Here is a 27,157-nt window from a genome sequence, read left to right on the forward strand (position 1 = left end):
CCAGCGAATGTTATACGTTTCCTTCTGTTTCATCTTCGCGACCGGACATTTCGCTACTGGTCGCGTAAACCATTTCACCGTTGAAAGATCGTGGTAAATTAGTTCGCGATTGGCAACGAAACCTGACTCGCTTATAATTATTAACGTGAAATTGCACGACTGATTCTGTAAAGTCACGATCTCACGACGAGGGGGCCTTTTTAGTTCTCTATTTCTTCAAACGCTCGAAAATATCGTAACTCAAAATCTCTCCCCAACAATTTTATTTCTTATTCGACAGGTGTTCTGTTCGTACACGATTTTTTCTCTCCACCTTCAATTTTGAGTAAAATATCAAAATCCATCGTGCTGTACAGCGATAACCGCGAACCATCTTCGAACACTTATCGATTTGCCCATGCGTTTCTTCAGTAAAATATAAGAGTGAAATCTATTTTACACGATTGTAGAATGATCGTTTGAATAAAATTTCCAAAGTTGCGTGCTCATCGGTCAATGAATGTGCGTCGACGATTAGTCGTAAGTTTATCGTCGGACCCTATTATATCCGAATTTGCTGGCAACTATTTCTCTCCACCTTCTACTCGAACATTTGTAACTTTTCAAAACGTCGTTTGTTAAACGAGTGTAGGGAATGGATCGAAATAAAAATAAAAATTCATTGCTGATACTTCTCTGTAGATTTTAATGTAAACAATATTTATTTTTATATTAGTACTTCAATATTGGTATGCATTATGATTAAGATACATAATACGTAACCTCGATGCTTATAAGACTCGTATGATCGCATTTATTGCGTGCGCGCTCGTGTACTATGTTTGTATACACAGGGTGTCCAGTCTTTTTTCCACAATATTTTGCCAACATAGTCTACAAGCAATATTAAGAAAAAGAGTGCTATATGAGCGTAGATCCTTCAAACGATCATGGAATAGTGTTTCATTGACACAGCGTACGAAAACATTGACCGTATCCATTTGTAATTACTTAAACACGGTTCATGTTTACATAATCAAACAAAATTGAACTAAATGAAATTTATTTTTGTTTCTTCATAAGCATATTCTACAAGCAAAGTTCTACAAGCGAAATACAAAATAACAACGGACTGCTTTTTTGTAAAATAGATTCGTAATTCCACTTTAAAATTATGTTCGTTATTTTGAATGCAGAACTGGCATCCAAAACAAATAGAATCCATCGTATTTTCAATTTCTTCTTCATTCCGTTTAATTTTAGCAAATGCGTCATGAATCCTTTACACTAACTCTTATATTGTTCTTCGTAAACTTTCGCTTTCACAGGTTCGCGGTATCTTGATATGAAATCCTACACCTTAATATTATCAATTTCGGCAAAAGTCAATGACGAAATCAACAATTTCAACAAGTAAACATTGCAATTCGTGCAAATACGAATTGATATCGTTACAATGCATACATGCTGTGTCGACAAAACACCAGTTTGTTATCGTTTCGTAATTTTGTTATAACTTGTTAATTAATCATTTAAAAGTATATTCCTATAACATTTTCTTCTTACTTCTCCTTGTAAAATATATTGGCAAAGTTTTTCGGAAGAAAAAACTGGAACACCCTGTATATTTACATGTGTATACTGAGAACAGGCATCATTGATCACGTATAAGTTTTTGGTTCATGTTATAAGATGAGAAAAGTGTACTGTCTAATTATTAATTGTTCTACTATATTTCGGAAATTCTCATATCTCGCACTTTGTGTAAGCCAAAACATCGATACAGCGATACGAAATTTTTGACTCTCTTTGTGAGACAAAAAATTTGTTATATCTTGACTATCGTTAATTCTTCTAATTTTTCAATCATGAACTCGTCAAAAAAATTTTAAATAACTTTACACGCGCACACACGTATGACGTTTGAACTTATATTGCTTGTTCAAAGGTTTTTATAACGTGTAGTATACCCAAAATACCAACGATTTACAAAATCAAATTAACGATTCTTCGTGTTCAAATCTAAACTGTATTTATCAATCTTTTTACTGCTATTCTAAATAAACGTAAAGTTGCAAAGCACTTTTAATTATATTCAACACAATGTACTACCCGTCATTCTATTTACAGATACGTTTAATACAGCCGTAGTAAAATTTTGTTTATCGTTTTTTGATTGAATTCCCTAAGAAACAATCATTTCGACTCTCAGTTTACACGATATCATTTTGTTGCACCTTTGTATACAGTGCTAGTGGATAAAGTTTTTAATCTTGGTAAAATTTCGAATTTTTTGAAATTTTTAATAAAAGCGAAAAGTAGACAAAACCACGAAACATGTTCAAAAAAAACATTAAGATTAATTTGTCTATTTGTAAAATTATCTTCGTTTTGCACATGCAATAGATGTAAGTTGGGTCTAATTTTTTCATAACTAAATATCTGGAATTTAGTATGCTGTTATAAGCTAAAAATATTTTAGCTACATATTTGTTCATTCGTAATCACTAATAACTTTAAATATCTCCAATCAATTATCATACGAAAGTATAGAAAATCATATTGTTAGAACCATATGTCTCATTCTTCGGTCGATACTACAGCATTATAAAACACTTTTTCTATCCTTTCTTATACAGGGTGTCTAAGAATACGTGTCGTTTGAAATAATCACTATACGGTAGCAGATACGAGAAAAACATGAAAAGATTCTCCTTATCATTTTTCATGAGGGATTTGATAGCGCAAAAGAAAAATTGTTTACTCAATTTTCAAGATTACATCAAGATCACTTTGTATTTTTTAAATGGAACTTTATATTTTTCTTACAGTATTATAAAAGAACAAAAAAAGATTGAATTCAACGTATTACTTTCAATCGATCTTGAAACAATCGAAATTCACGGGAATGGAGGAATTGTTGAAACACATAAGATACAAAGTCTCTGCTATTTGACTTATTTTATTTACAGGATATGGTCGAAATCACCATCTTCAGCATTTAATTTTTTGGTTGCAAGAAACTCCGATGCAAAGGGCATCGTATCTCCCACCGCTCAGTAATTATTTCAGCTGTATGGACACCTTTCGTGTGTGTGTGTGTGTGTGTGTGTGTGTGTGTGTGTGTGTGTGTGTGTGTGTGTGTGTGTGTGTGTGTGTGCGTGTGCGTGTGTGTGTGTGTGTGTGTGTGTGTGTGTGTGTGTGTGTGTGTGTGTGTGTGTGTGTGTGTGTGACCGCACACATACGTTTCAATTAAACAATACAGAATTAGGATCTTCGTTATCAAGCTGTTTCACGTGTCTCAATACATCCTTTTTTGTGATGACTCCCAGAAGTCGGCTGAACAGATAAAGTAAATAAATATAAGTATAATATGAAAAATATAATTTACATATAGAAGGTATATGAACTGTAAGACCCCGATTAATGCTCGAAATTTCTTGAGTAGAACGTACAATACTTATTTTAACCATACGTAAACAAAACGCAAATAGAACAATATCAAACATTTTTCATCTATTGATAACCATTGTAATATATGGAGTTTTAATACAGGAGGTCCCAGAATTTTTCCCGTTAAACTGCGAAAATTTAATCTAGAAATCAACAAAAATGAAAAATGTTATAAACAAATATTTGTGATATTGTATACATGGAATAGATAACGCATTTCCCCGAAGAGCACACAAAAAGTTAATTGTATTTATCTTCTCTACATAGTTAAATAGCTAGTTGGTATAATAAAAAAGATTACTTATTATTATTGCATTCTCATTTTACAACAATGTCATTCTGCTCAGATTGGAGCTTGATATCGATGAACAATTGATTTTATAACTCTCCAAAGTTCTTGTCTGTTTTATTGAATTTCAATAACAGAATTTTGAATTTTCTGCACAAGTTCTTCATGTAAAGTCACTTCTGTTGAGTAATAGTAAATAATCATTTTTTATTATACTAATTATATAACTACACATATCGAAGACACATAATCGACCTTCTGCATGCGTTACCTATTCCATAGATACATACATATTTATTCTTCTTCTGACTTCGAAATTAAGTTCTCGCAGCTTGGCGGAAAAAACCCTGAAACAATATACAGAGAAATGACATCTACTCATCTTAGTTGTATTTCCTCTTTCACTATTTCTTTCAAACATCATTGGTAAAAATATTCGAAAATATCTGCTGTGCAATAGATACACTAATGTATTTAATAACTTGAGTATCCGTTTTTACCTTTCTTATCGAGTAATATTCAATGGAGTCTTACAGTATAGAAATATAAAAATAAATACCCATTATGCGTAACGAGTGTTTGTCTTAATCCTAGTTTTCGGAACATATCAACGACAGTTTCCATAGGTGTTTGATCCGTAATTGTAATTGGAGCCATATCAAGAATTCTCTTTAATTTGAGGGGCGGAGGGGAATGACTTTGAATGTTATTTCCATTGGTGAATATAACCAATGATTGTCCAGTGATCTCTTCTGTCATGCGCTTAGCATTTGCAATTGCAAGATTTAGATCTCTGCGTAATACAAAACCAACAAGATATTGTGATTCTTTTGAAACAATCACAGGGAAACCATTGTGTTCTGTTTCTTTCAATAAGTTTTTGACGTCTTCAACTGTCATTGAATCTTGAGTAAGAACATGAAGGGCTTCGTTGCGCCTAGAAAAGGTTAAATTTGTTAACTATGGAAAGAAAAAGAAAACACATAAATATATCAACACTTTGAAAGAATATGAGATTTAAGTAAATTTATGTAACAATGAAATTACTTGGGTTGCATAACGTCAGCTGCAAGAGTTGTGTGCTGAACTTCGTCTTTGCTATCTAAAAACGGATACCCGTTCAAACCGATGTGAGCGTCGTAGATACCTTGTTTTCCAAGAGCATCACCGACCCATTTACTCGCCATGGCAGCTGCCATTAACGGTACGATATATCTTACTCCACCCGTTAATTCAAACATTATCACAACAAGAGAAACGGTCATTCTGGTCACACCTCCGAGAACAGCTGCAGCACCAACCATTGCGTATAATCCCGGGGTTATGCAGTCCACGCCAGTTGAACATTCCTCGCTAAACATCCAGATGTGTGGATAATTGTACGCGAGTTGTTCCATTCCAATGCCAACAATACGACCCATTATTGCTCCCAAACAAAGTGACGGAATAAATAATCCACAAGGTACTTTCATACCAAATGTGAATATTGTCATAACAAGTTTTAGGATTAATGCTAGCACAAGAAGCCACATTGCCTTGTAAACACCAGGTCCTGCTGCTGCAATCTCAATTGCTGATTTCACAGCGCTGAAGTTTCTATTATAATCACTATATGAAAAAGAAAAAGAAAAGATTTTTGCAGGATACCTTAAAGTCAATATGAAACTAAAATAATAAAAAGAAGATTTTACAGACCATAAAATATCTGCGTTTGACCCTCCACATTGACTGAATAACAAATAAATGAGTTGACTTGTACTCATTCGTGTATAAGGGTTTGGATATCCAATAACAGCAGTTGCAACCGTCACTATTAAAACTTCAGTAACTGGATACTGACCTAATTTTGAAGTTTTACGATATCGGCACCAAAACAAATTTGCTTTTATAAATAAAGTGGCAATTACTCCCTATAAAAAGAAAAAAACGTGAATAAAGTGACAACTTTTTTAAAGTCATTGGTACACAATTTACAGAAAGAAAAACTTACGCCAATTATTCCGAGCATAACAAAGGGTATCAACTCAAAGAATATCCAGGGTTTGTTATATTCAACATAAAAAAGCACCGAGTGCTCATTACCGAAGGGATTTATTGATCGCAAAATGAAAGCGGCTATCAGAGCACAGAAAAACGACCGCCACAACGTCTTCAGAGGAAAATAATAGCTTACCTGTAAAATAATTTTTACATATTTTTATACAAACACATAATTTTCTATCTGCCTTTATTCCTTTTATTCTAGATTGCTAAACATTTTTTTCCTTGATTATTTACCTCCTCAAGACTGAACAGGACACCTCCAATTGGAGCACCAAAAGCAACTGACACTCCTGCAGCTGCTGCTGCTGATAAAATCTCTCTTTTTTTAGCTTCATTTCTACCATATTTTGGAAAAAGATAGGAAAATATATTTCCTATACAACAAGCTATATGAACCATTGGTCCTTCCTTGCCCAAGTTTAAACCTGCTGAGACTGATAGAATCAAACCCACTGACTTAATTATTAATGTCCATTTTCCCAAATATCCACGAATAATAAATCCACTTAGAATCGTTTTAATCTAAAAATAGATTTTAAATTATGAGTTACAAATTATTATATTAGTTACTGTTTCTTTTTCTCCTGTATGTACCTCTGGAATTCCAGAGCCACAGGCATATGGAGCAAACATTCTCACTAATGAGGCAGAAAGAGAAGCAAACAGAAGAGCCCAAGCTATGTAAAACATGTACGAGATCATGTAAGGCCCTGCACCATCTTTTGATTGATTAAATACTTCTGGCCATGTCCACCACTGAAAAAGATAACAAAAATCTAAATTTCAAGTATTCAAAAATTGTAAAAAGAAAAAAAACGAACTGAATGTACCTGAGAACAGTTACCGCCATCAAAAGTTGTTTCGTTAAAGCTCCAACAACATTGTTCTTTATTTAACCAAAAGGCTTGAGGACATATACCAAACTTTAGATCGGTCATCCATGAAGCTCCTATATCTATAATACCTGCTGCTGCTCCTGTAAAGAGACCAACGAATAAAACACAGAGCCATCCAGACCATGCATCATGGGCCCCCTTGATTAAACCCCAAATGGAGTCATGCTTTTTTTTCACGATATATCGATGTCGCATTCTATCTCGAGCAATATCTCGCTGCCAATCAATCGTGTGAAAGTCATCATACTGGCCAATCCCGGGAATGTCATCGGAATCAACTGAAACTAAAAGGATAATAAACCGTACACAATCAAAATGATTTTTAACTTTGCAGTTAACTCTACATAAACTGCAGATTACAACACATATTACTTACTGTGTGAGGAAGCATCATCAATACGAACACAATGTTCGGAAAGAACAGTATTCTCTCCATGATGAGATCCTATGTTGTTAACTTCCAGCATGTCGTCGTCACTACTTAAATTAGTATCGCGTGCAGCTGTTCGATTTCGCGGCCGCGTATCCTCTACAATATACGCATCGTCTGAATTTTCCACCTATAATCTCATAGAGAGCAATTCAATTAATAACCTCTTTAACATTTTTTTATTAGATTTTCCATCTGAATCCATTGTAACTATACCTTTGTGTCAACTGACCGGTATGTTGTTAAAGTATTCTGATAATTTTGTGGTATTGTATTGTTTAACAAATTTGTACCCTTTAGTGGAAACTTCTCCATGGCATTGTAACCTGTAGAATAAAATTGAATATGTACATTTAACATATTTATAATACATTTAAGCAAAAAATTAAAATTAAAATTTAATATAATCAAAATTCAGTTCTTTATAAAAAAAATTATATATAAAATTCTAAATTTACTTCCTTTATTATATAGAATATTCTTTAGAAAAATACTTTGCTTTGTTTACATTTAATAATATATTGTCTAAATTTTTTAAATTATTTTCTGACATATCTGTACCAATTAAAATTCCACAAAGCACTAAACAATCACCTCTATGTTACATTCAAACTTATTAAAACAGTTCTGTCCCATAAGAGATTATCATACATGCAGACTATATTGTAGATTGGATTACAGTCATGAATAATTCATAATTATTGTACAGAAAATGAAACTATAATTTTTTCCGTATGATTCATTGCATTACAAATTTTCTTATCAATTATCAATTATCGATTAACATTGTAAAGAAATTCACACCATCATTTAATTTCTATATACAATACTAAACAAATTTCATTTACAAGAAATTAAATTTTTGTATCACTTCTACATAATACATTTGAAATAGAATTTAATTACAACTCTTATTTCCTAAAGATATTTGTCTCTGTTATGTGAAATGTAAAAAGTTTATAAATAATATATGGAAATACAAAAATGTTATTTTGCCAAAACTACAAAAAATATTAGAAAACATACAATCATCAAAAACTAGACAATTAAAAGTATCTCAAAATACTTATTGTAATTTAAATATTATGAACATGGGCGAAATGTTTCAAGAAAACAGATATAATCGACCATACAGTAAAAATATAAGTGAACCATATAAGTGAAAAATAACTATAGTAGTTACAGTAGTAGGAATAGAAATAATAATAGAATTAGTAGTGGTAACAGTAATAGTGGTATACATAGATTTTTTTTAATGATAATCAATGTAATATTTTTATTTTATTCAAATCTATAATGTATTAAATTTCTTTGATTACAATGATATGGAATTAATATAATGAAATATTACTTTTATTTATTAAAAATTTATGCATACATAATGGTTTTTTATTTATTTAGATTGTCATTTAAAAAATGTAAAATAAAAGTCAATATATTTTATTATCATACGTATACATAAAAAAATAAGATAATAATTAAATGGTAAAAATTTGTATAATTGAGGAAGAGTGATTTAAAGTATTTAATTGCAATTGCATTAATTGCATATCTAAATGAGAAAGGAAATAATAAAATACACCAAATCTGGACTAGTTATTAAATAAGAAACGCAAAAATTGTTTATAAATGTACTATTACTATGCTCTTATAATTTAGTTTAATACATTTATGTTCGATTCTAAGAAATGGGAAAGGTCAGAAAACAATAATAAACTTATATATGGGAAAATTCATTACTTCAAGTAAGTTCGAGGAGAGGTTATCGACATCCACGTAAAGTGCGGGAAAAGGTTCTGGAAACAAAGTTAAAAAGGAACAGATATTGAAATAAAACATTCAAATTCCTTCAAATCTTTTTGAAATGTAAAACATTTTCTATTAATTCTACCCTTATTTGGTTAGGATTAATACCATACTTCTGACAGGTCGAGATGTTCAGTCACTGTTCGTACTTACCATTTTTTCAGCTGGTGTGGTTTTTATCTTCACCGTTCATTAATTCTTTTCCTTTTTCTGTCACCTCAACATTGAATCATATTATTTACTTTCTTCAAGGTAACAAGTTCACCTCAAAAATACAAAATCTCTTTTGACCACAGAGAAACTATGAAGATCGTAATGAACACTTGTCATAGCATGTTCTTTCTCTCTCACTCACTTCTTCCACTTTCTTCTTTATTGAATTAAAATGTGTCATCATGCGCCACCTTACCGAATCTCATTGAACAAGCGGTTTGTTTTAAATATTTTGAAATTCGTGTATATCAAACAATGAATGTAAAGACTCTAAGTATTATTATGAATTAATGAAAATGAATTCATTATTAAATAAGGTGTTTATATAAGTGACAAATGATCATGGTCAATTTAATATCACACATAAACAGATATTATAACTCTGTCTATAATTTTATAAAAAAATAAAAGTTTAAGGTCAAACATGTTAATGTTCTGATTTTACTTGAAATGAATCTAAAATTATGTTTATGTTTTTTGTGAAGATACTTCTTTAAATTCAGATATTTATTTAGCACGTTTAATACAAAACAAAAACTGAATTATGTTGTTATTATAGTGGATCACTTTAATTGTGAAAATGAAATGGAGCAATACAAAACAAGAATTTAAATTAAAATATTCACAGAATTAAAAAGACGTATTTTTCTTGTCTCTTTTTTTAACCATACATTCATAAAAAATGGAACTATAAAATATATAACATAATCTATCAATTTTCTTTACATTAAATTAACTCGAATTTTAAATTCCAGTGTCTATGTCCCTGAGCTCTTCTTTTGCTGTAACATTTGCAAAGCCTTGATACTTAATAGGATAAGCCAATTGATTTCCTTTATTCCAGGTGTAAAGTTCCTAAAAAGAAACAATAATTTAATTGCAAATTTCCAAATTGGTATTTCAATTTACTCCCTTTCTAAATTAAAAAGGGATTTACTTTTGTCTTATGGTTATAGCTGACTGCTGTAGTTTTGTGGTAAGGATTTGTAAACGATAAGTGAACAGGTATTGTAACATTTTTATAAAGATCAAAAGCCAACCTGAAAAAACACACGATATTAAACAATTAAGCTCTTTATTTTTTTTTATAAATTATTCTCCTTCCTTTGTAAACTGATCTACACCTTATTTTCATTGTTTCTTCAGTGACACTATGAACAGCATAAAGTACTCCTCCAGCAATAAACATTTCTCCAAATTTATGATTATCAATACTAATATTCCATGCATATTGAATATTCATATTGGTTGCATCTATTTTTACAACTACTGTATTATTTGATGGTAATCCATATATTATCCATAAGCCTATTACCAAAAATAATCCACATACTATCCATCAATTTGTATTTGCAGAAGGAAACATGTTTTCAGAGTTAATTGTAGTACAATTACCATTTTCATCGACATTAAAATCAACGTAATTAAAATTATGATTTGGTGTATAGAGATAATTTGTTGTATTTACTAGTAACTCTGGAAGATGCAATTCGCATCGCGAAAACTCCTTATCACATACATGGTCAGAGGTGGAATGCAGATTGAAGCGAAAAATGGAAGATCGATTTATAGGATTATAAAAGAAAGATCTATTGTATACTACATGTCCATTCCCCTGTAAATAAATTAAATTTAATGTTCTGGAACATAATTCAAAAAAAATCACAATATACCTGAAATGGATAAGGTAATGCAATGGAATATGAACTAGCATTTTTAAAATGATCTTTTGATTTGTACTCAAAAATGAACGATGTATCATTTTTTCGAGTGACCCAAAGTTTATCTGAAAAACCATCCGACCTCGAAGATGCATCGTGCATCCAACTTCCATAATGATCGTCCATCGTACCCTTCAAAACAGGCTTTCCCAACGCTTCTATTACACCACCTGTAGCATTAAAAACAGAAACGAATTTGTGAAATCCTATAAGAATTTGAACTGAAAAAAAAATTTACCTAGTATACCTGCTAATCGCGAGGGAAGTCCAGTGAAGTTGACATTTTTAAATGACTGAACGTTTAGATATTCAGCAATATCTGTAAAAGTACATCTTAAAACAGGACACGCTGTACAAGTTTCATGTGGTGCACAAAGTTCCTCTAAATCAATATGTTGTGGTGCAGGCTCTCCATATGTAACATGTTGTTGTTTTCCAATCATTAATCTTTCCATACTATTCACATCATCTGAAATTGTTAAATGCCAGTTAATTGATTAATTATTTTAAAAATATAAATACTAAACGTGCTTAATAAGTATCTAACCATTAACTATGAACGAGCCCTTAGTGGTATCAATATCGTTTTTGACAACACAGTGGTAGGTACCATGATCCACCAACGTTATTCTTGTAATCTTTAAACGCATTTTAAGCTAGAAATCATTAAAAAATATGCAACAATATGTAGATCTACCATAGATAATATTATCGGATATTACCTTATACATATCCCTTCTATCATAAACTTCTAGTCTGTATTTGTCAGACGCTTTGAGGCGACGGCCATCTCCACGTTCCCAATAAAGAATCGGTTCTGGAAATGCCTCCACCTCACATTCTAGAGTTGCAGTATTTTGACTACGCACAAGAATCATTTGATTGCGTATTCGAATGAAAGGTGGAACTGAAAAACAATTCTTTCTTTATTTCAAACCAAAACCAAATAAACAAATGAAGTAAAGTACATGCTACACGTATGTGTGCCAGGTTTAATATTTACATTTAACTTGAAGTTTAAATCTTTTAGATGCCTGTGGTGGAACTCCATTATCAGCGATGCAAGTATATTCTCCCATGTGTTCTCTATTCACTGCAGTGATATTAAACGTATATCCAATGATAGAAGTTACTGTATAAGAAATTACATATTTATCAATTAAAGTAATATTTATTGAAAACGAATTATTATTAAATTTTATTATAAAAATTCATAAGTCTACTACAACCACTAGAAACAACCAAATATATTTGAAAATGTAATAATTATCATATTTCGTATTACCATGCCAAGGTCCTACAGGAATGATGGTACCATCAGTTCTAAACCATTGAACGATAGGCTGTGGTTTTCCACTTGCTGCGCATCTCAATCGTATATTGCCTCCCTCATTAACAGAAATTAATCCTGTAGAATTTAATGTTGCTGGTAACAATCTATCATCTGAAAAGTGTCATAAGAAAAACTGTTATTTCAGAATAACATTTTTAAAAGGTTTGTTGTTTAAAACTACTCACCCAAGATGGAAGGAGGAATTAATAAATCATTTACATTATAGTCATTCATGTTCACCTTCCAGGCTGTTATCCCTGGCCTGCCATCTTGCCCTGGTAAGCCTGATCTACCAGGAGGACCCATTTCTCCTAAAGTTGTTTACATCAACAACGTATCTTTTTTTCATCCATACGCAATTAGAATGAGGGAATTTGAAATAAGGATAAGTTACCAGGCGGTCCGGGTGGTCCTTGTGGTCCTATGTGACCTGGCCTTCCTAAAGTAACAATATACAGTGAGTTTCATAACATGTGAAACCTACTTCAGCAGTATACAGTGAATGTAACTAAAGAAAAAACTTGTATAAATATGTGCCCTACTTGACCTTGTTCCAGAATCATAGCCATTTTTATATTGCAGTAATGTGTAGCTGTTTACCCTCATGGAAAATGCTTAAAATGGTTATTTTAGCTTAATTACAAGTCTGCATTTATCATGTCATAGTTCTTTCAGACTTAAAAAAATTCCAAACATTTGTTGGATTCATTCACGAAATAGTTCAACACTGATAATAGATGATGAATAAACAATTATTTTCAAATAGTTGCAAAAATAAAAATCAAATGGTTTTAAGTCTGGAGAATAAACAATTCAGACAATAGATTTCTTTTAATAATTCATTAGATTACTTGAGAAACTGATCTAAGATTGACCTATTAATCTCCCGGGTTGAGCAATATTATGGAATAATTGAGCATTGTATATAAACAATTTAGGGAAATCAGTTATACTACCTCAGTTCATCATTTAAAATTATCAAAGTACAAAAATAACTATAAATCGGGGACAAGATCAAATAGAATAGATGTTTGTACAAACTTTATTGGTTCTTTCTGAGTCTATCGTCCACCACTGAAGTAAGTTCCACATATTATGAAATACCCTGTTACTATAAATAGTAATCAAATTATAAGGTACTAATATGTAGCGCATACCATCTGTACCATTTCGTCCAGGCCGACCAGGAGATCCATTCAAGCCTGGTTTACCATCTATTCCTGGAAGTCCATCTGAGCCACTACGTCCAGAAATTCCATCAAGACCAGGTTCACCTGGTACTCCATCTCTTCCATCAATGCCAGGAGGTCCTAAATCACCTTTTGGTCCAGGAGGTCCAGGAGGACCAGTTACACCAGGTAGTCCTTTTGGACCAGTCATTCCTCGCAATCCTGGAAGACCTGGTTCTCCAGGAGCTCCTAAGCTTCCAGGTGCTCCTGGTAGTCCTGGTGGACAATATTTCATTGAAGATCGACAAAAATTTTCAACTGCATCAACCTAAAATATGGAATCCATTTTATTAAAATTTTACTTTTTTATGTTTTCTAATAACTCAAAAGAAAGTAAAGAATTAAGTGAGTAGTAAAGCCTCAGAATTAAAAAAGTCAATCTTTCTTTAACTTTGTTTCTAGAAAATTAATTGTTGCAATCACTTGAAATTAACATAGTCTATTATTCGTTATTCGATAAATACTCTTGAAATCTCGAAATAGAATGTAATAAAAATATTCTCTTCATTTTATTAAGAGAAATAGAAATTTTGTCATTTTTCAAATTCAATTTCTTTGAGAGATTTGTTATTGACTGATACATATTTCGGATCACAAGGGCCAATTAATGACGCTACATTCTCATTTATGAATTTTTTTTCGAAATTCTACTTTCTAAGAGTACACACAACAATTTTGAAAAAAATTATTAGGACTCTTCTTGAAACATTATGTTTACTGTTTCCAAAAATGTAGTTTTCAAAAATTGCGTTTACATTTAGATTACACTTTTCTCTTAGATAAACATTTCAATTAAATTTTAATATTGACAGCTTAATCCAGTGAAATCATAGGATATTTTAATGCATTTGACTATTAATTTCCATTATGTCATTTTGTCAATTTTTGGAATTTTTCAATAAATTAAAGCATAAAATATACAGCCAATTATTAGCTTAGAACTATTTGAATATATAAAAATTTCAAAAACTGTTTTTTGATGATTTTGAGACTTGTCTACCCCCTCAACCTGCACACGAGTGTTTAACTCGTTGCATGTAACCACACCCAATCATGTTCCGTAGGAGTAATTGGAGAAGATGACAATCCTGACATAGCTACAGGAGGCAAAGTCACCTTTTTAGATTCTTTTATCATATCCTTTTCCTCCCAAATCTAAAATATAAAAAAGAAGTACAAATATAAAGTATATTTTTTGTATGACATATATCAATAGTACCTACTCTAGAAGTATCTAATACTTTATTATCTTCTGTCACAGGCAATGCACTATTTCGTTTTGTCCGTATCAATTTTTCAGTGTGTAAAACATTGTGGTTTTGCATAATATGAACATCTGTCTCCACATGAGCCACATACATATAAAGATAGAAAGATGTTAAAAATTGTACCAAAAATTGAACCAGTATAAGAAAAAAGAGGCTCCATGGTTGCAACACCCAGTGTGTTGATTTTGTATAAGTTTTCCTGTCCATGATTATTATTCACTTTATGTCCCTAGAAACTAATTATATATATGTTTATTCCTTGAATAAAACAAAAATATTATAATACACACCAAAAAAACTTTGTATTATTAAAGAAATCTGTAACCATAATATATATATATATATGTGTGTGTGTGTGTGTGTGTGTGTAAGTTGAGAGAGCCAAAAGTATGCAAACTTTAGTTGAATGATTAATTACTACCAAATAATTAAATAGACTACTAAACTTTAATAACATGTACCTTTCTTAGTTTAAACAGCGTAAAAGTATACGATAATCGGACTATCGAACATTCAATGAAAGCTTGGGTCCCATAAATTGAAGTCTGTATGTAGGATCATGGAGTAGTAGATATTTACATACACCGAGCTAAAAAAATTTGTCAATACTACCACAGATGCACGAAAGCCGACACGGAAAAACGGGCAAAGCGGCCCTCAACCCTCACCCAAACACCGCGTGGTGCGTAAGACAGATGCGCAAGAGATTTACTATTGACTGATACATATTTCGGATCGCAAGGGCGAATTAATGACGCTACATTCGAAAAAAAAGTTCCGGAGAATTTCGTCCTCTAGATACACAAGTTAATGGACGAATCTCATGTATGTGACAATCAGAGTTAGTATATTGCTTAATAGATCATAATACCACACGTTCAGATTCTTTGGGTTTCCAAATAGTAAAGGCTCCGTAACACCGAACAAACGTATCTACACGTAACATAACCATATTTGTTTTAACGTTTTACAAATATAATAAAAATATATAAAGAAGGTAAAAATTGAATTAAAATGCAAGTAATATTGATTTATGTATAGTAATTTTTGTTTATTTTTTCATTCCATTACCATATAAATACATGTATATCCAAATTCTCTATGAAAAATGGCGTCGTGTTAAAGAGAACGTCAAGACGCTGTTGCTAAGGTTCTCCCCATCACTTCACTTTTAGTATCTACTTTCTACCTCGTCACATGATTCAAACGCCGGTGACGTTACGATCTATCCGACAATATTCCAAATCCCAATCTGATCGGAGTTGGGATCTGATTATGGATCTTGACAGGTTTAAAAGCAGTGAAAGAAGGTGAATGTGAGACTTTTTTATTCTTGAAACTTGGGACTATCGCATGCTATGTAATACAGAGAGAACACGACTCTTGAGTGATTGTTTTTCACTTCTTTCTTACTAAAGGCGAGAACAAATCAGCACTAAAATATTATAAGATAGACGAAGTATTAATGTTTTGTCTTATTCCGAGTAGGTATCGAAATATGCAGATCTTTTTTAACTATTGTCCAAATGATTGAATTTAAACTCTCATTGTTTTGTATAAAACCACCTTCATATCTTTGTAATAGCTCATTCGTGCTGAGGTCTTCATAAATTGGACAAATTGTATCTTGAGCAATTTGTGGCAGAGGTATTTTGTATACATAATTTTCCAAACCATTCGTTGCTTTTGCCACCTGCCAAGAGGATTTTTGTCTCATGAAATTTTGTGAAAAACATATTCTATATTACTTTCTTCGTTGCCTCCTTGCAATGGGAATTTCATAGAACAGCAAGACCATAATATATTGTTAATTCATTTATTAACTTATCAGTAAAAATTTCAATCTCTTTCAAATGGTTCCAAAGACTTGTCATTCTCACTCCATTCGCAGATTACTCATCCGGCTACAATTTTCGACCATGTTCAGAGCTTATTGCTATGTACGATATAAAAAACTTGAATTACATTCAATAGAATTCTTTTCTCATGAATAATAAAGAATTGCCTTGAAACAATGTTTTCGTTTCACCCGGTCAGTGGTACATAACGCACGGTCCACGAGAGACCGACGAGAATAGATAGAAAACAAAAATTATTGATCGCTGTAACTTCGCTAAATGTTTGAATTTCGAAATATCTTCTTGACATAACATTCTACATATTTCAAACTTTAAGAAAATAAGAAGAAAATATTCGATTTTTTTGACTGGTCAGGATGGGGTTCTCCCTTAACCAATAACGAAAATGTCTGTAATTCAAGGTGGTACGACTAATTTGATTCATTGACAACTTATAATCTCTGCATAGTAGACAGGAAACTTGTCTTTCTTTACTTCCTGTCACACTAGTGGTTGATTGAATTTTCTTTTCTTTTTTATTTATTACGAAAATCCTATGAACAAGTCAAATTTTTAAAGTGGTATCACCATACAATCATTAGCTATTATTTATTACAGGTATTTTTCTTTCTTCTCTTTTGGCTTCACTTACTGATGCTTTATCTTACGAGTGACCTATTACAAACAGGTTACATATTTCAAAATTAATTCTGAATATATAGTGAAATATTTTTAATAAATATTAATTCAATCCTTAGATTCAACTGTACATACCTCATGACAGGGGACATTTTTGGCTTATTCTTATTTCATAGTGATTTATACATCTTGTCGTTTATCGCATCAAGGTTGCATGTATTGGAAGATCCGCATACAGCTAGCAGCAATTCTGCGCATTCTGCGCGTAATGCGCGCGAGAGTTCTCTTTTTATATAAACGTAAACAAACACTGAACGAAGCAATTTCAATATAACCTATTTTACTTCCATTGACAATAAAATTAATACAGAAATTTTATATTAAATAATAATTCATTTATTATAACTATGACACCTATATCTGTGCTACCTAAAACAATGTTTTTAAATTGTTTGTAATTACGTAAATGAATGTTTAAAAGCTAGAACCTTTATTCTTTAATTTAACCTATTACATCACGAGTTTGAATAATGTATGAAGGTGTTTAAAAAAATATAATTTTAAATAATTTAATGTGATTTACGCACTATAAAAATATGCAAATTATTAGATTCGATATAATGTTTTTTTATTTTTGCAGTTTTTTGCTATATGAGGAAACCGTGATTAAAATTTCCGTTCTAACTTATTAATTTGTAATTTAGTAGTTTTTGATGTCGAATATTAATGTTAATTGAAAGAAAATGTGAAAATGTGTTCTTTCAATTGCTTCCAATATATTTATTTTTTTATTAGTCAATTATCATGAACTTTTATTAGAAACATTTTAAGTGTTTACTTACAATTTTTACTATTTCTACTGTGTGTTTCTTTTTTGCTGCAAATTTAAGTCATGTTTATTATATTTTGCACATATTTTTATATTATAACTGACAGTTCTGTTTTTGATTTAGCCCAAAATGCTTTAAAATTGAAGTTATAGAGAAGATAACAAATTTATCGACTAAACAAAATAGCTTTAACATAATAATTTCTTAAATTAAGAAAAAAAAAGCAACATTTGTTGAGGAATGTTTGAGTAAAGAGTTATTTGTAACTCTTGTTATTTAGCTTTTTATAAATTGAGTTTAATAATTGGATATTTCATATTATCTTTATACATTAGGATTAATTACTAAACATTAGTTTTGTACAATTATGCAGTAATTCAAGTCTTCATGTTCTAAAAATTGATTGTACAATCAATTAACTACTTGTATATTCATTTTTATCAAATATAGCTTGTAGTTGTGTGTGTGCCCTTTTTTATTGTTTATGACAGACAAATTAATTAGTATCATTGATAGTGTTAGTTATAAGTACATTTCAACAATATTATTTTTATTATTATTATTATTTATAACAAAATATTCAAAACAAAATACTATTTTTATGTAATAGAATATCCATAGGAAGGTAAATATTCAGCATCTAAAATGGTCACACTGCAGGATATTAGTACGCAGCTTATGAAGCCAGCAAAGGATCTTGCTGATTGGAAATTTCCATTATCGCAGGTATATGATATTATAATAATTATAATCAAGTACAAATAGCTCATCATTATGTCTTATTTTAGGTTTTAGAAGAATATTATGCACTATTAGAAGAGCCATGTAATATAAACTTTGGGGAAGCAGCACTTGTTCTCCAAAATTCAACTAATGTATATGTACGCAGAATTGAACGTCTCTTTAATGAGATAGAAGTTTTAAAACAAATATTTTTTGGCTATGAGTAATTATTGCTCTTGAATATAGTTCAAAACACATGTGTTACAGTTGATAGTTTATTTATATTTTCAATAGGGAAGAAGAAATAAAAAAGTCTACAAGTAAAGAAAAAAGAGTTCCTAAAAAAGCATCTGTTGATTTCGAAAATTCTCTTATTAATGATTTAGAAATAAATGTTGGGAAAAATATTAATAAAAAGAATCAATTTCAAGCACAGAAAAGAGTCAAATTATTAAGTCACCGTTTTACTCAATTAGAAAACAATGTAGCCCAATTATACGATCCCATCCAAGTTTATGATGTATTGGGGGAAGTCATAGGAAAGAAATATGATTTTCGGTAAATAGAAATTCATTGTATTTAATTTGTGTTTTTTAAATCGCAACTTACTTTTAATTTCAAGGTGTAATCAAGCTATAAATACAAGTGGAATGTTAGTGGATGAATTGACACCTTATGATTTTACTCGTATGCTTGGTTCTCGTGTTCAGAAAGGAAGAAATTCTTTGTCATCATATTCAGAACCAAAAACTCCTGGTACTGGAACCTCTGGGTACCAGTCAGCTACCTCATTAAATGACAATGAATTTATTACATCCACTCATGGAGAATTTGAGGAGGAACAAAATTTTTCTCTGGAAGTAGAAAATGTCTCTTTAGCAAATGAATCACAAATTTTAGAGAAAGAAAATGTGATAAATAGAGACCATGAAATTCCTTTTAATAACCCTAATATTTCACAACAATTTATTACAGAGAAAATTTTTCTCAAGAGGCAGCATATCCAAAATAATTTACTACAAGATCCAATAGATAGTAATGATCAAAATTTCCGAATTCATAATTGCAAGGAAATTAATGGAGCTAAAGAAAGATATCAAAGTGAAAATTCAGACCAAACAATTCAAATTGAAGAAGAATATCCAAGAAATGATGGAAAATTAAAAAAATTTGGAATTACCAATCAAATGACAACTGATAAACAATTAGGTCTCATATCAAAAGATGATCGCCATCAGCTTGTTCAAGTGGATGAATTAGACAATATGCAATGGAAAGAAGGATTACTTGGTCTGCGAAAAAGAGGGTATTTTTTAAAGGAATATTTATATTTTATTTAAATTTGTGATATTCATTAAATTTTTGTATATACTAATATTTTTATCAGGAATCAAACATCGAAAATATCGATATGTTCAGTAGATGATATAAATGAATTTGATTGGAAACCAATGCCATTTATTCAGGGAATGAAAAATATATTTTTTAACAATTCATCCATTTTAAAACTTCCAGAATACATTTCTCTTTTAGAAACTAAATTCGGCTCAGTATGTATAAATTATAGTTTTTAATTTTCTTCTATTTAAATGATATTATCATATTTATACTTTAGTTATTTATTTATGTATATAATTACTTTTAATTGTAGAAAAAACGTAAACTTGCATCGAAAATGTACAAACCTGAAAGTTTAACAAAACTTGTTTTATATGAAGCTGAATCATTTACAATTAAGAAAAAAGATTTCATTTTGCAAGCAAAACAAAAATTTAAATGCTTGCGGAAACGTGAGTTAATTTAAGATGAATTATAGTTAAAAATAACGTTATAACATTTCAAAATATATCTGTTTTTTTTTACTAGAGGAATTGGAGGATTTTATGAAAAATTTTGACGAATGCTTGAATGGAACAGAACAAAAGAATAATACTTCTCAATATGAAACTACAACAGGTGTTACTATCGATTTATTGGATTTTCGTATTTCTCAAAACCAAAACAATTTCGTCGAAAATAATATTGAAGAAGTAACGAGCAGAAATTCCTCACCTACACACATCAAATCACAATCAGCTAATCGTCATAATTCACTTGACATCGCTGATAAATCCTCTACCTTATGTAGCAATTGGTATGAACCTTCAATTTCGGAAATTGATTTAACATATTCACTACCAGATTATCAGACATTAATTGAAGGTAAAATGAAAGAGATTTTTGAAGAATCTAATGTTACAACCGAATTAGACCAAACTGTAGCCAAGTGGCATGCCTCTCTGCAGCCAAAATTATCTGAGGCTGAAATCAGACCTACATTCCGAATTCACGACTACACCTCTCGCATAATAGGAACTCTACAAGCACTGGATCAGAAGAAGATTAATTTTGACAGTGTCGTTCACGACAAACCTGCTTGCGAAGTGGCTAGATATTTTTTGGCCTCACTGCAATTGGTATTTCCACTTAAATTATAGTTTATAATCGATTGAAACTTGATAAAAACTTTGATACATTTTTTGTTTTTACAGGCCAATACGTATAATGTGGAAATAAAAACGAAAAATAGTGGTAATAGTATAGAAATAGCATTGCTCAATGACGGAAAAGAATACACAACATGTTGAAAGTAACTTCGTTATCAGTAACACTTTTAATAACAAATTTTACAAAATATATAAATACGTATTGCAGTTGTACTTATACAAATTACATCTCTATACTCACTTTGCCTGCAAAGTAGTAATATTCAAAATACTTTTATTACAATAATAATCTACAAATATTAAAACTACGCGTGTAAAATCTGATGTGTATCTATCAATATAAACAATAATTACAAATCATTTCTTAAAAACATTGATTATATAAACATTACAAAAGTATTCGAACAATTAAATGATACAACTATATTTATTAATTAAATAAGTTTTAATAGTTTTTTGGTTCACTGAGGACCTATCACATTTGTATACATTGTTGTATCCTGTCTACACTTTTTTTTAGTAGTAGTTTTCTTTATATTATTCCAAATTTCTTTTTAAATTATTTCCCACTATTAAAGATAATTCCAGCAATTTTTGGAACTGAAATTAAATTTTGTATTCTTCCGCAGTAAACTATAGTTTCTTCTCTTTTTGTTAGTTCCTTTGACTAATCAAAATGAGACTTCTTGTTACAAAAAGAATCCTTCGGTTTTTCATTTTTTCTACAATAGTGTAGGTGATAAATTTGTTTTTTTTTCTAACAATTGTACAATTTTACCACATAACTTGTTTTCAGTTTGCCACTAATCTATTAATTCTCTGTCTCTTATGATAAAAAGCGTGTAATACATTGTAATTAGTTCTTATTAAAATACATTTAATTCTTTCTAAAATTTATTTAGAATTATATTTATACGCGCGCGCGTGTATGTATGTGTGTAACGATGCTGCAATCACTGAGCGAGCCAGTGCGCGGCAGCCCTCACGTGTTAGCTTTGTACATACTTGGGGAGACTCGAAAAGTTTCCCCTCCCGTCCTAACCGAACAATAGAAACGAGCGCCGGGACCCAGGCTGACCCGGGTGAGTGTGACTCCGACTGCGGGCGCCGCTACGCCATGAAGATGGAGAGATGCCTTGAGGAGGCGCGATCATTAAATAATGACTTCCTGGCTCCTCCGTCAGGCCAATCTCAACCACTGCCGCGGAGCACAGGACCTAATGTCTCAAGTTTTCGCAGAGTGAAGGGTTGACCTGATAATCGTAACCGAATTGTACCGCGTCTTCTACCGCCCACACCAGATGGATAATGTGGGCGACTCAATGGCAATAATATAGAAAGACGGCGACGTGGGCTGCTGAAGCGCGGTGGAGGCTTCGTCGTTGTCCAGTGTGGGGACATGTCGTAATGGGGTATTATGTGTCGCCTAATTGTGATTTAACTGGCTTCGAGTAGTATTCTTTATCGCTGACTTAAAGTCCGTGGCAGGAATGCGAAAAAAAATGGAAGAGGTGCATCTATTCTCACGCATATATTCAATTCTAGTTCGCTATTCGTTGCGGCAGTTACAGACACATGTAGACTGACTGACGAAAAAGGTAGTGAGATAGAGAAGAGATTATGAGAAATAGGCGACAGGCAGAGCCCCTTGGCGTAGATGTAACATATTACTACTATACAATAGTTACATCTAATACAGGACAACAATTTTTACTAGTTTTTTACAATATGCTAGGAAAACATTGGTTATATAATTCTCAGTAGAAATAAGCAAAATTCTTTTTCAGTAAAAATAATAAAAATTTAATTTAGAAGTGAATAAAAATGAATTTTCATTTATTTTAAAAGAAGTTATATAGAGTGTGTGGCACATAATTGTCGCCACGATTTTCAGGCCTTTCCAATAGTCAAATGAAAAAATGTTTTACACAAAAGTTAATCAGTTTCTGATCAGCTACAAATTTTTCTTGGTAAATATTATAATAGCTTTTATGTGTTGATGTATGAACAAAATGTATCAATTGATTTCTTTAAAAAATGTATATTTTTCTTTAAGAGAAAACTTAATTTTCGGATTTTTATTATTCTTCGGATATTTCTTATATGCGGTAATAGTAATGTTAAATTTGAATACCTTTGGAACATTGTCCTCTTGGGAAACATGGCTCGTATTGTCTCGTTCCTGAGGTCGATTGTAAAGTAGCAACCACCTCACGAGATCTGAACGTTACCTTTGCGAAGGCCATGAGGATGGTGGTGAAAGAGACGCGACGGGCTCCGCAGGAGTTGAGGCAACGGGTCCCAGCTGCAATGAAGATAATCAATGTACAGCTCTGGTCGCGCCTTCTGACCGCGGAAAGAGGAACTCTCCCGGTCACGGGGAGAGGCGGACAACTTGCAGAGATCTACGCTTCCAGCACCCGCGGCTCGGTGCGTCTGCGGGACGACGACAGCTGGTGCCCTTTCGGCTGTTACGGCGGCGATGATTGGCGCTATCAAGGCCAAGCTTTAGGCCAAAGACAATGCCAAAGGTACTGCTGCGGCGCAGAAGCCCCCTGCAACATTGTTAATGCTACCGCCACCACCCTTAACCGGGGTGGCTTGGACGGAAGTGCTCGTCCGGAAGACCAAATAGATGACCAAGAAGGCAACCCATCCTCCACCACCGCCACTCTCGGCACCGGTTGGGTAATGGTGGCCCAACTCGAGAAGAAAAAGGGCTGGATGAGTAAGCTCAAGTCTCACCTACGCCCCCCCCCCCCCCCCCAACGACGGCAGCGGTATCGCTGACAGTCCCTGAGGAGAGTGATTTGATTTATGAAAAGACGATGTAGATGACCAGGTCAAATATCGTCCTGGTCCTGCTCGACATCGAGGCGGTTCGATCGAAGCGCGCGGTAACCGGGGCTCTTGTTTTAGAGATTCCCAAGCCCGATAACGGCACGAAGGCGGACCGCCTCGCCCAAAGAATGGGCTAAGTCCTGGCGGCCCAGGGTGTCCAAGTCGTCCGGTTCACGAAGCATGCGGAATTTCGCGTAAGTGGGCTGGCGACTCGGTCACCCGGAATGAGGTGAGCCTGACGCTGGCCAGGACAGGGGAATACACGGAGGAGGAGATAAATGTTGGAAAAATCCGTATTTCCCCCTCCAGCCTGGGGTCGGTTTGAGCCCGGTGCCCTGGCTCTGCCGGCCAAAGGGTGGTAGAGGCCGGGAGATTAGTAATAGGATGGATAGCAACGATACTACCGTCGAAAATGCGGGAAGAACACCTGGAGGAGCCGGAGAAGCATTATGTATCGGCATTCCCGCCTCCTCCAGACCAACCTCAATTACTGCCGTGCGCCACAAAACGTAATGTCCCAAGTTCTCGTGGAGTGGAAGGTTGGCCTGGCAGTCACCGCCAAGATGTACCGCGTCCCTGACCATCCGCACTACATGAGGGCCGCGTGCGGCTCAGTGGCAATTGTATGGAAGGGCGGCGATGGTTCCTCTTCATGCTACCTGCTTGAGTGCAGTACGGGATTCGTCGCCGTCGAGTGGAAGGGACTCGCTATGGTGGGGTGCTACATGTCGTCCAACTGTGGGGTCGTGCCTTGCGCCTTAGTGTGGTTAGGTAGAGGCTACGATTCCCTCACCTACAATATGGTGCAGGTGCTGTCCGGACATGAATGCTTCGGGCGGTACATGCGCTGTATAGGTAAAAAGACGACAGCACGCTGCTGGCACTGTCCAGCTGACCAGGACACGGCGCAGCACACCCTAGAAGTGTGCCCAGCCTAGGCGAGTGAGCGCCGTGGTCTGGTTGGCACGATTAAGGTGGATCTCTCGCTGCTGTGGATAGTAAGAGCCATGCCCGGCAACGAGGGAAAGTGAAAGGCCGTGGCCTCCTTCTGCGAAACCGTAATTTTACAAGAGGAGGTCGCGGGATGCAGGCGAGGATGGGCTCGCGTGAGTTCGAATAGGTCCCCTACGAACGGTGGGCGGAGGCACGTTGACCTAGCGCCTCGAGCCTCCGTCCGCGCCTCACCCGAGAAGAGGGTAGCTCTTAAATAAGCAAGAGGGTGATGTCCGGTGGCACCTTGCGTCTTCGTGCCGTTGGGCGCGACTATGACAGCCACGGATGGTCGTGAGATTGGGGCTCACGGTCTTGTCCCATCACCGAGAGTCCAGGCGCTGTGCAAAATAGGGGGAGGGGGCAACATTTCGCCCCCCTTTAACGAAAATGGGGGGTGGGTATGTTGATCGCGCTGCAAGGGCGGGTGGGGGGGGGTCACCGGAAGCATTGATGCGATTTGGTTTCCGGTGCCCCCCCCCCCCCCCCCCCCCCCCAATAACGTGCGAGGATGATCACCGTGGTGGGTTTTAGTGAGTAGGTTCCACTTGCAGGAAATTCCAAGCGAGTTGGCAAGAGGTCAGGGGAGTCTTCCGAACATTTCCTCCACGGAAAAAAAGCCTCTTTGCTCCTGTGCCGTCCCGTGAGACTTCAAGTCAGAGAAAGACAATATTTAGGCGAAATGGGGGCTTGTGTTACAAAACTTGCGCTCTGATAACTGCTCGTCCTGGGGGACTTCCAAAACGATAGCTTGGAGGTCCCCAGGACGAATGAAAGGAGCTAGACGCTAGGCAACTGAACAGTGGGTTTCGAGAAGATAGTCGGTACCCGAGACACGTTTGATCACATTGTATGGCTACGATACATATTAATGGAACAAAGATTTATTTAATACTGTTGTAAAGTTCAGATTATAATATGTAGTTTATTATAATATGCAGGGATCTCGCGTATCCAGTAGTATAGTTTTTGTACATATGAGAATACAAAGTCCACACAAACAAGTATACAGTAATATGCCTTGACGCAAACGACGACAGTGTCGTGTGGTCTTCGTGACTCTCGACTTGGAACTGAATAGAAAAAACCCCAGAAAAAAATAGCCAAACCGTTGACCGCGTAGCGGACGACCCTTCCGCGCCAATATGTAGACAGTCCTTAAAACTGACATCGACCATTCGCTATCGACATCTGGCACTCTTAGGATCATTGTTGCATTCGTTCCAACAAATACAATGTTGAATTAATATCACTTACTAAATAAGTAAATATCATCCAAATTAGGTCGTGTTTGATGTCATTTTAATCAGAAAGGTCTTACAAGTATGTTGATAAAAGTTTCATGAAAAAAAATTTCTTTTTAAATGTAATTGATCACTGCAATCAAGTGTCCTTTAAACTTTGGTCACACTAACATCGTGGCGTTTAGTTCCTCTTTCTTTTAGTCTTCCGTTTCCTATCTTTTTCTATAATCGCCACTGTTGACAAAATACCGACAGATATCTAAAGTTTTATGGATGGTCCTTCATAAATATAAATTTAAATCCTAAAACTTTCGCATTTATCTTGGAAATAGTGTATCTTATTGCGTAACACGTGCGAAAGCTAACTTTTAAGGAAAAGGTTAGGGAAGCAAACACTGCCCAGCTACAGTAAGCGTCAATATAAATTTTAACATTAAAAATTTTCAAATTCTCTTTGAAATAACTTAAAAGGTATGAAAGAAAACAGGAAAAAGGTGTACGATATTGAAAGCTCAATTTGTCTTCTATAAAAAATACATATTTTTATTAGTAATAAATTTACCTTATAAGTAAACAAACTTATAATGCAAAGAACAAAAAAGTATATTTTTCTTCAATCAATATAAAGTTAATATCTATAGGTAGGAACAACAATTTCTCTTTTTTTTTTGGTAAAATTAATACTTTGTTGAATTTCCGTTGTTTTCTATAATTTCAGTCAATCTGTTTCTCATAGATTTGACCAACGAGAATGTATAACTTGTCGGAATTCGATTCCATTCTTTTAAAATGGCTTTCTTGAGAGTTTCTTTCGACGTTATCTTTCTTTTCATTATTTTCCGATCTAAATAATCCCATACATTTTCTATGGAATTGCGGTCTGAGGATTGCGGAGGATTGGTGTAT

At 33.6% G+C, this 27,157-nt stretch overlaps 3 protein-coding genes and 1 long non-coding RNA gene across 14 annotated transcripts; 1 reads left to right on the forward strand and 3 right to left on the reverse strand.

Moving 5' to 3' along the window:
* Nucleotides 1-657: 657 nt before the first annotated feature.
* On the reverse strand, nucleotides 658-9,233 carry Clc-c (chloride channel protein 3). 2 transcript variants are annotated; one of them, XM_076319450.1, is made up of 11 exons: nucleotides 9,050-9,233; nucleotides 7,307-7,416; nucleotides 7,037-7,220; nucleotides 6,595-6,938; nucleotides 6,359-6,520; nucleotides 5,999-6,286; nucleotides 5,712-5,894; nucleotides 5,417-5,631; nucleotides 4,769-5,329; nucleotides 4,281-4,658; nucleotides 658-3,318 (listed from the first exon to the last, which is right to left on the reverse strand). In XM_076319450.1, exons 2-11 carry the CDS (start codon nucleotides 7,403-7,405, stop codon nucleotides 3,228-3,230), a joined length of 2,505 nt encoding a protein of 834 aa, XP_076175565.1. In that variant the 5' UTR covers nucleotides 7,406-7,416; nucleotides 9,050-9,233; the 3' UTR covers nucleotides 658-3,227. The 2 variants fall into 2 exon arrangements, with proteins under 2 accessions (XP_076175565.1, XP_076175564.1); XM_076319449.1 differs by having other exon boundaries at nucleotides 6,595-6,944.
* Nucleotides 9,234-9,598: 365 nt separating this feature from the next.
* On the reverse strand, nucleotides 9,599-15,585 carry LOC143150891 (uncharacterized). 4 transcript variants are annotated; one of them, XM_076319445.1, is made up of 17 exons: nucleotides 15,329-15,523; nucleotides 15,122-15,249; nucleotides 14,616-14,896; nucleotides 14,440-14,547; nucleotides 13,321-13,660; nucleotides 12,558-12,602; nucleotides 12,349-12,474; nucleotides 12,116-12,274; nucleotides 11,834-11,962; nucleotides 11,553-11,737; nucleotides 11,378-11,486; nucleotides 11,069-11,299; nucleotides 10,783-11,000; nucleotides 10,505-10,724; nucleotides 10,234-10,417; nucleotides 10,047-10,149; nucleotides 9,599-9,964 (listed from the first exon to the last, which is right to left on the reverse strand). In XM_076319445.1, the coding sequence occupies exons 3-17, from the start codon at nucleotides 14,865-14,867 to the stop codon at nucleotides 9,854-9,856; spliced, it is 2,520 nt and encodes an 839-aa protein (XP_076175560.1). In that variant the 5' UTR covers nucleotides 14,868-14,896; nucleotides 15,122-15,249; nucleotides 15,329-15,523; the 3' UTR covers nucleotides 9,599-9,853. The 4 variants fall into 4 exon arrangements, with proteins under 4 accessions (XP_076175560.1, XP_076175561.1, XP_076175562.1 ...); XM_076319446.1 differs by lacking the exons at nucleotides 15,122-15,249; nucleotides 15,329-15,523 and adding an exon at nucleotides 15,532-15,585; XM_076319447.1 differs by having other exon boundaries at nucleotides 11,078-11,299; nucleotides 15,122-15,522.
* Nucleotides 15,282-21,562, forward strand: LOC143150894 (uncharacterized). 7 transcript variants are annotated; one of them, XM_076319455.1, is made up of 9 exons: nucleotides 15,282-15,501; nucleotides 18,578-18,693; nucleotides 18,756-18,913; nucleotides 18,985-19,248; nucleotides 19,313-19,996; nucleotides 20,078-20,240; nucleotides 20,342-20,480; nucleotides 20,557-21,146; nucleotides 21,222-21,562. In XM_076319455.1, exons 2-9 carry the CDS (start codon nucleotides 18,613-18,615, stop codon nucleotides 21,315-21,317), a joined length of 2,175 nt encoding a protein of 724 aa, XP_076175570.1. In that variant the 5' UTR covers nucleotides 15,282-15,501; nucleotides 18,578-18,612; the 3' UTR covers nucleotides 21,318-21,562. The 7 variants fall into 7 exon arrangements, with proteins under 7 accessions (XP_076175570.1, XP_076175572.1, XP_076175571.1 ...); XM_076319457.1 differs by having other exon boundaries at nucleotides 15,282-15,485; XM_076319456.1 differs by lacking the exon at nucleotides 15,282-15,501 and adding an exon at nucleotides 15,818-15,970.
* LOC143150895 (uncharacterized) lies at nucleotides 15,695-17,391 on the reverse strand. The gene is made up of 2 exons (XR_012993197.1): nucleotides 17,273-17,391; nucleotides 15,695-17,173 (listed from the first exon to the last, which is right to left on the reverse strand). It is a non-coding gene; the product is annotated as an uncharacterized LOC143150895 (long non-coding RNA).
* Nucleotides 21,563-27,157: the final 5,595 nt, after the last annotated feature.

Source organism: Ptiloglossa arizonensis, chromosome 9 (assembly GCF_051014685.1).
Source record: "Ptiloglossa arizonensis isolate GNS036 chromosome 9, iyPtiAriz1_principal, whole genome shotgun sequence".
Classification (NCBI taxonomy): Eukaryota; Metazoa; Arthropoda; class Insecta; order Hymenoptera; family Colletidae; genus Ptiloglossa; species Ptiloglossa arizonensis.

Bases quoted from the DNA above. Each gene is read 5' to 3' on its own strand.
- Clc-c (XM_076319449.1), bottom strand. From the start codon at position 7,405: ATGGAGAAGTTTCCACTAAAGGGTACAAATTTGTTAAACAATACAATA. The intron at 5,330-5,416 runs GTCTGTAAAATC...TTTTTCATATAG, and splicing joins TCAAACGCAGATATTTTATG to TGATTATAATAGAAACTTCA. The intron at 4,659-4,768 runs GTAATTTCATTG...AACCTTTTCTAG, and splicing joins GCTGACGTTATGCAACCCAA to GCGCAACGAAGCCCTTCATG.
- LOC143150891 (XM_076319446.1), bottom strand. From the start codon at position 14,867: ATGGACAGGAAAACTTATACAAAATCAACACACTGGGTGTTGCAACCA. The intron at 11,001-11,068 runs GTAAATTTTTTT...TTAATGCTACAG, and splicing joins GCGATTAGCAGGTATACTAG to GTGGTGTAATAGAAGCGTTG. The intron at 10,150-10,233 runs GTGTAGATCAGT...GTGTTTTTTCAG, and splicing joins GAAGAAACAATGAAAATAAG to GTTGGCTTTTGATCTTTATA.
- LOC143150894 (XM_076319455.1), top strand. From the start codon at position 18,613: ATGGTCACACTGCAGGATATTAGTACGCAGCTTATGAAGCCAGCAAAG. The intron at 20,241-20,341 runs GTATGTATAAAT...TTTTAATTGTAG, and splicing joins TAGAAACTAAATTCGGCTCA to AAAAAACGTAAACTTGCATC. The intron at 20,481-20,556 runs GTGAGTTAATTT...TTTTTTTACTAG, and splicing joins ATTTAAATGCTTGCGGAAAC to AGGAATTGGAGGATTTTATG.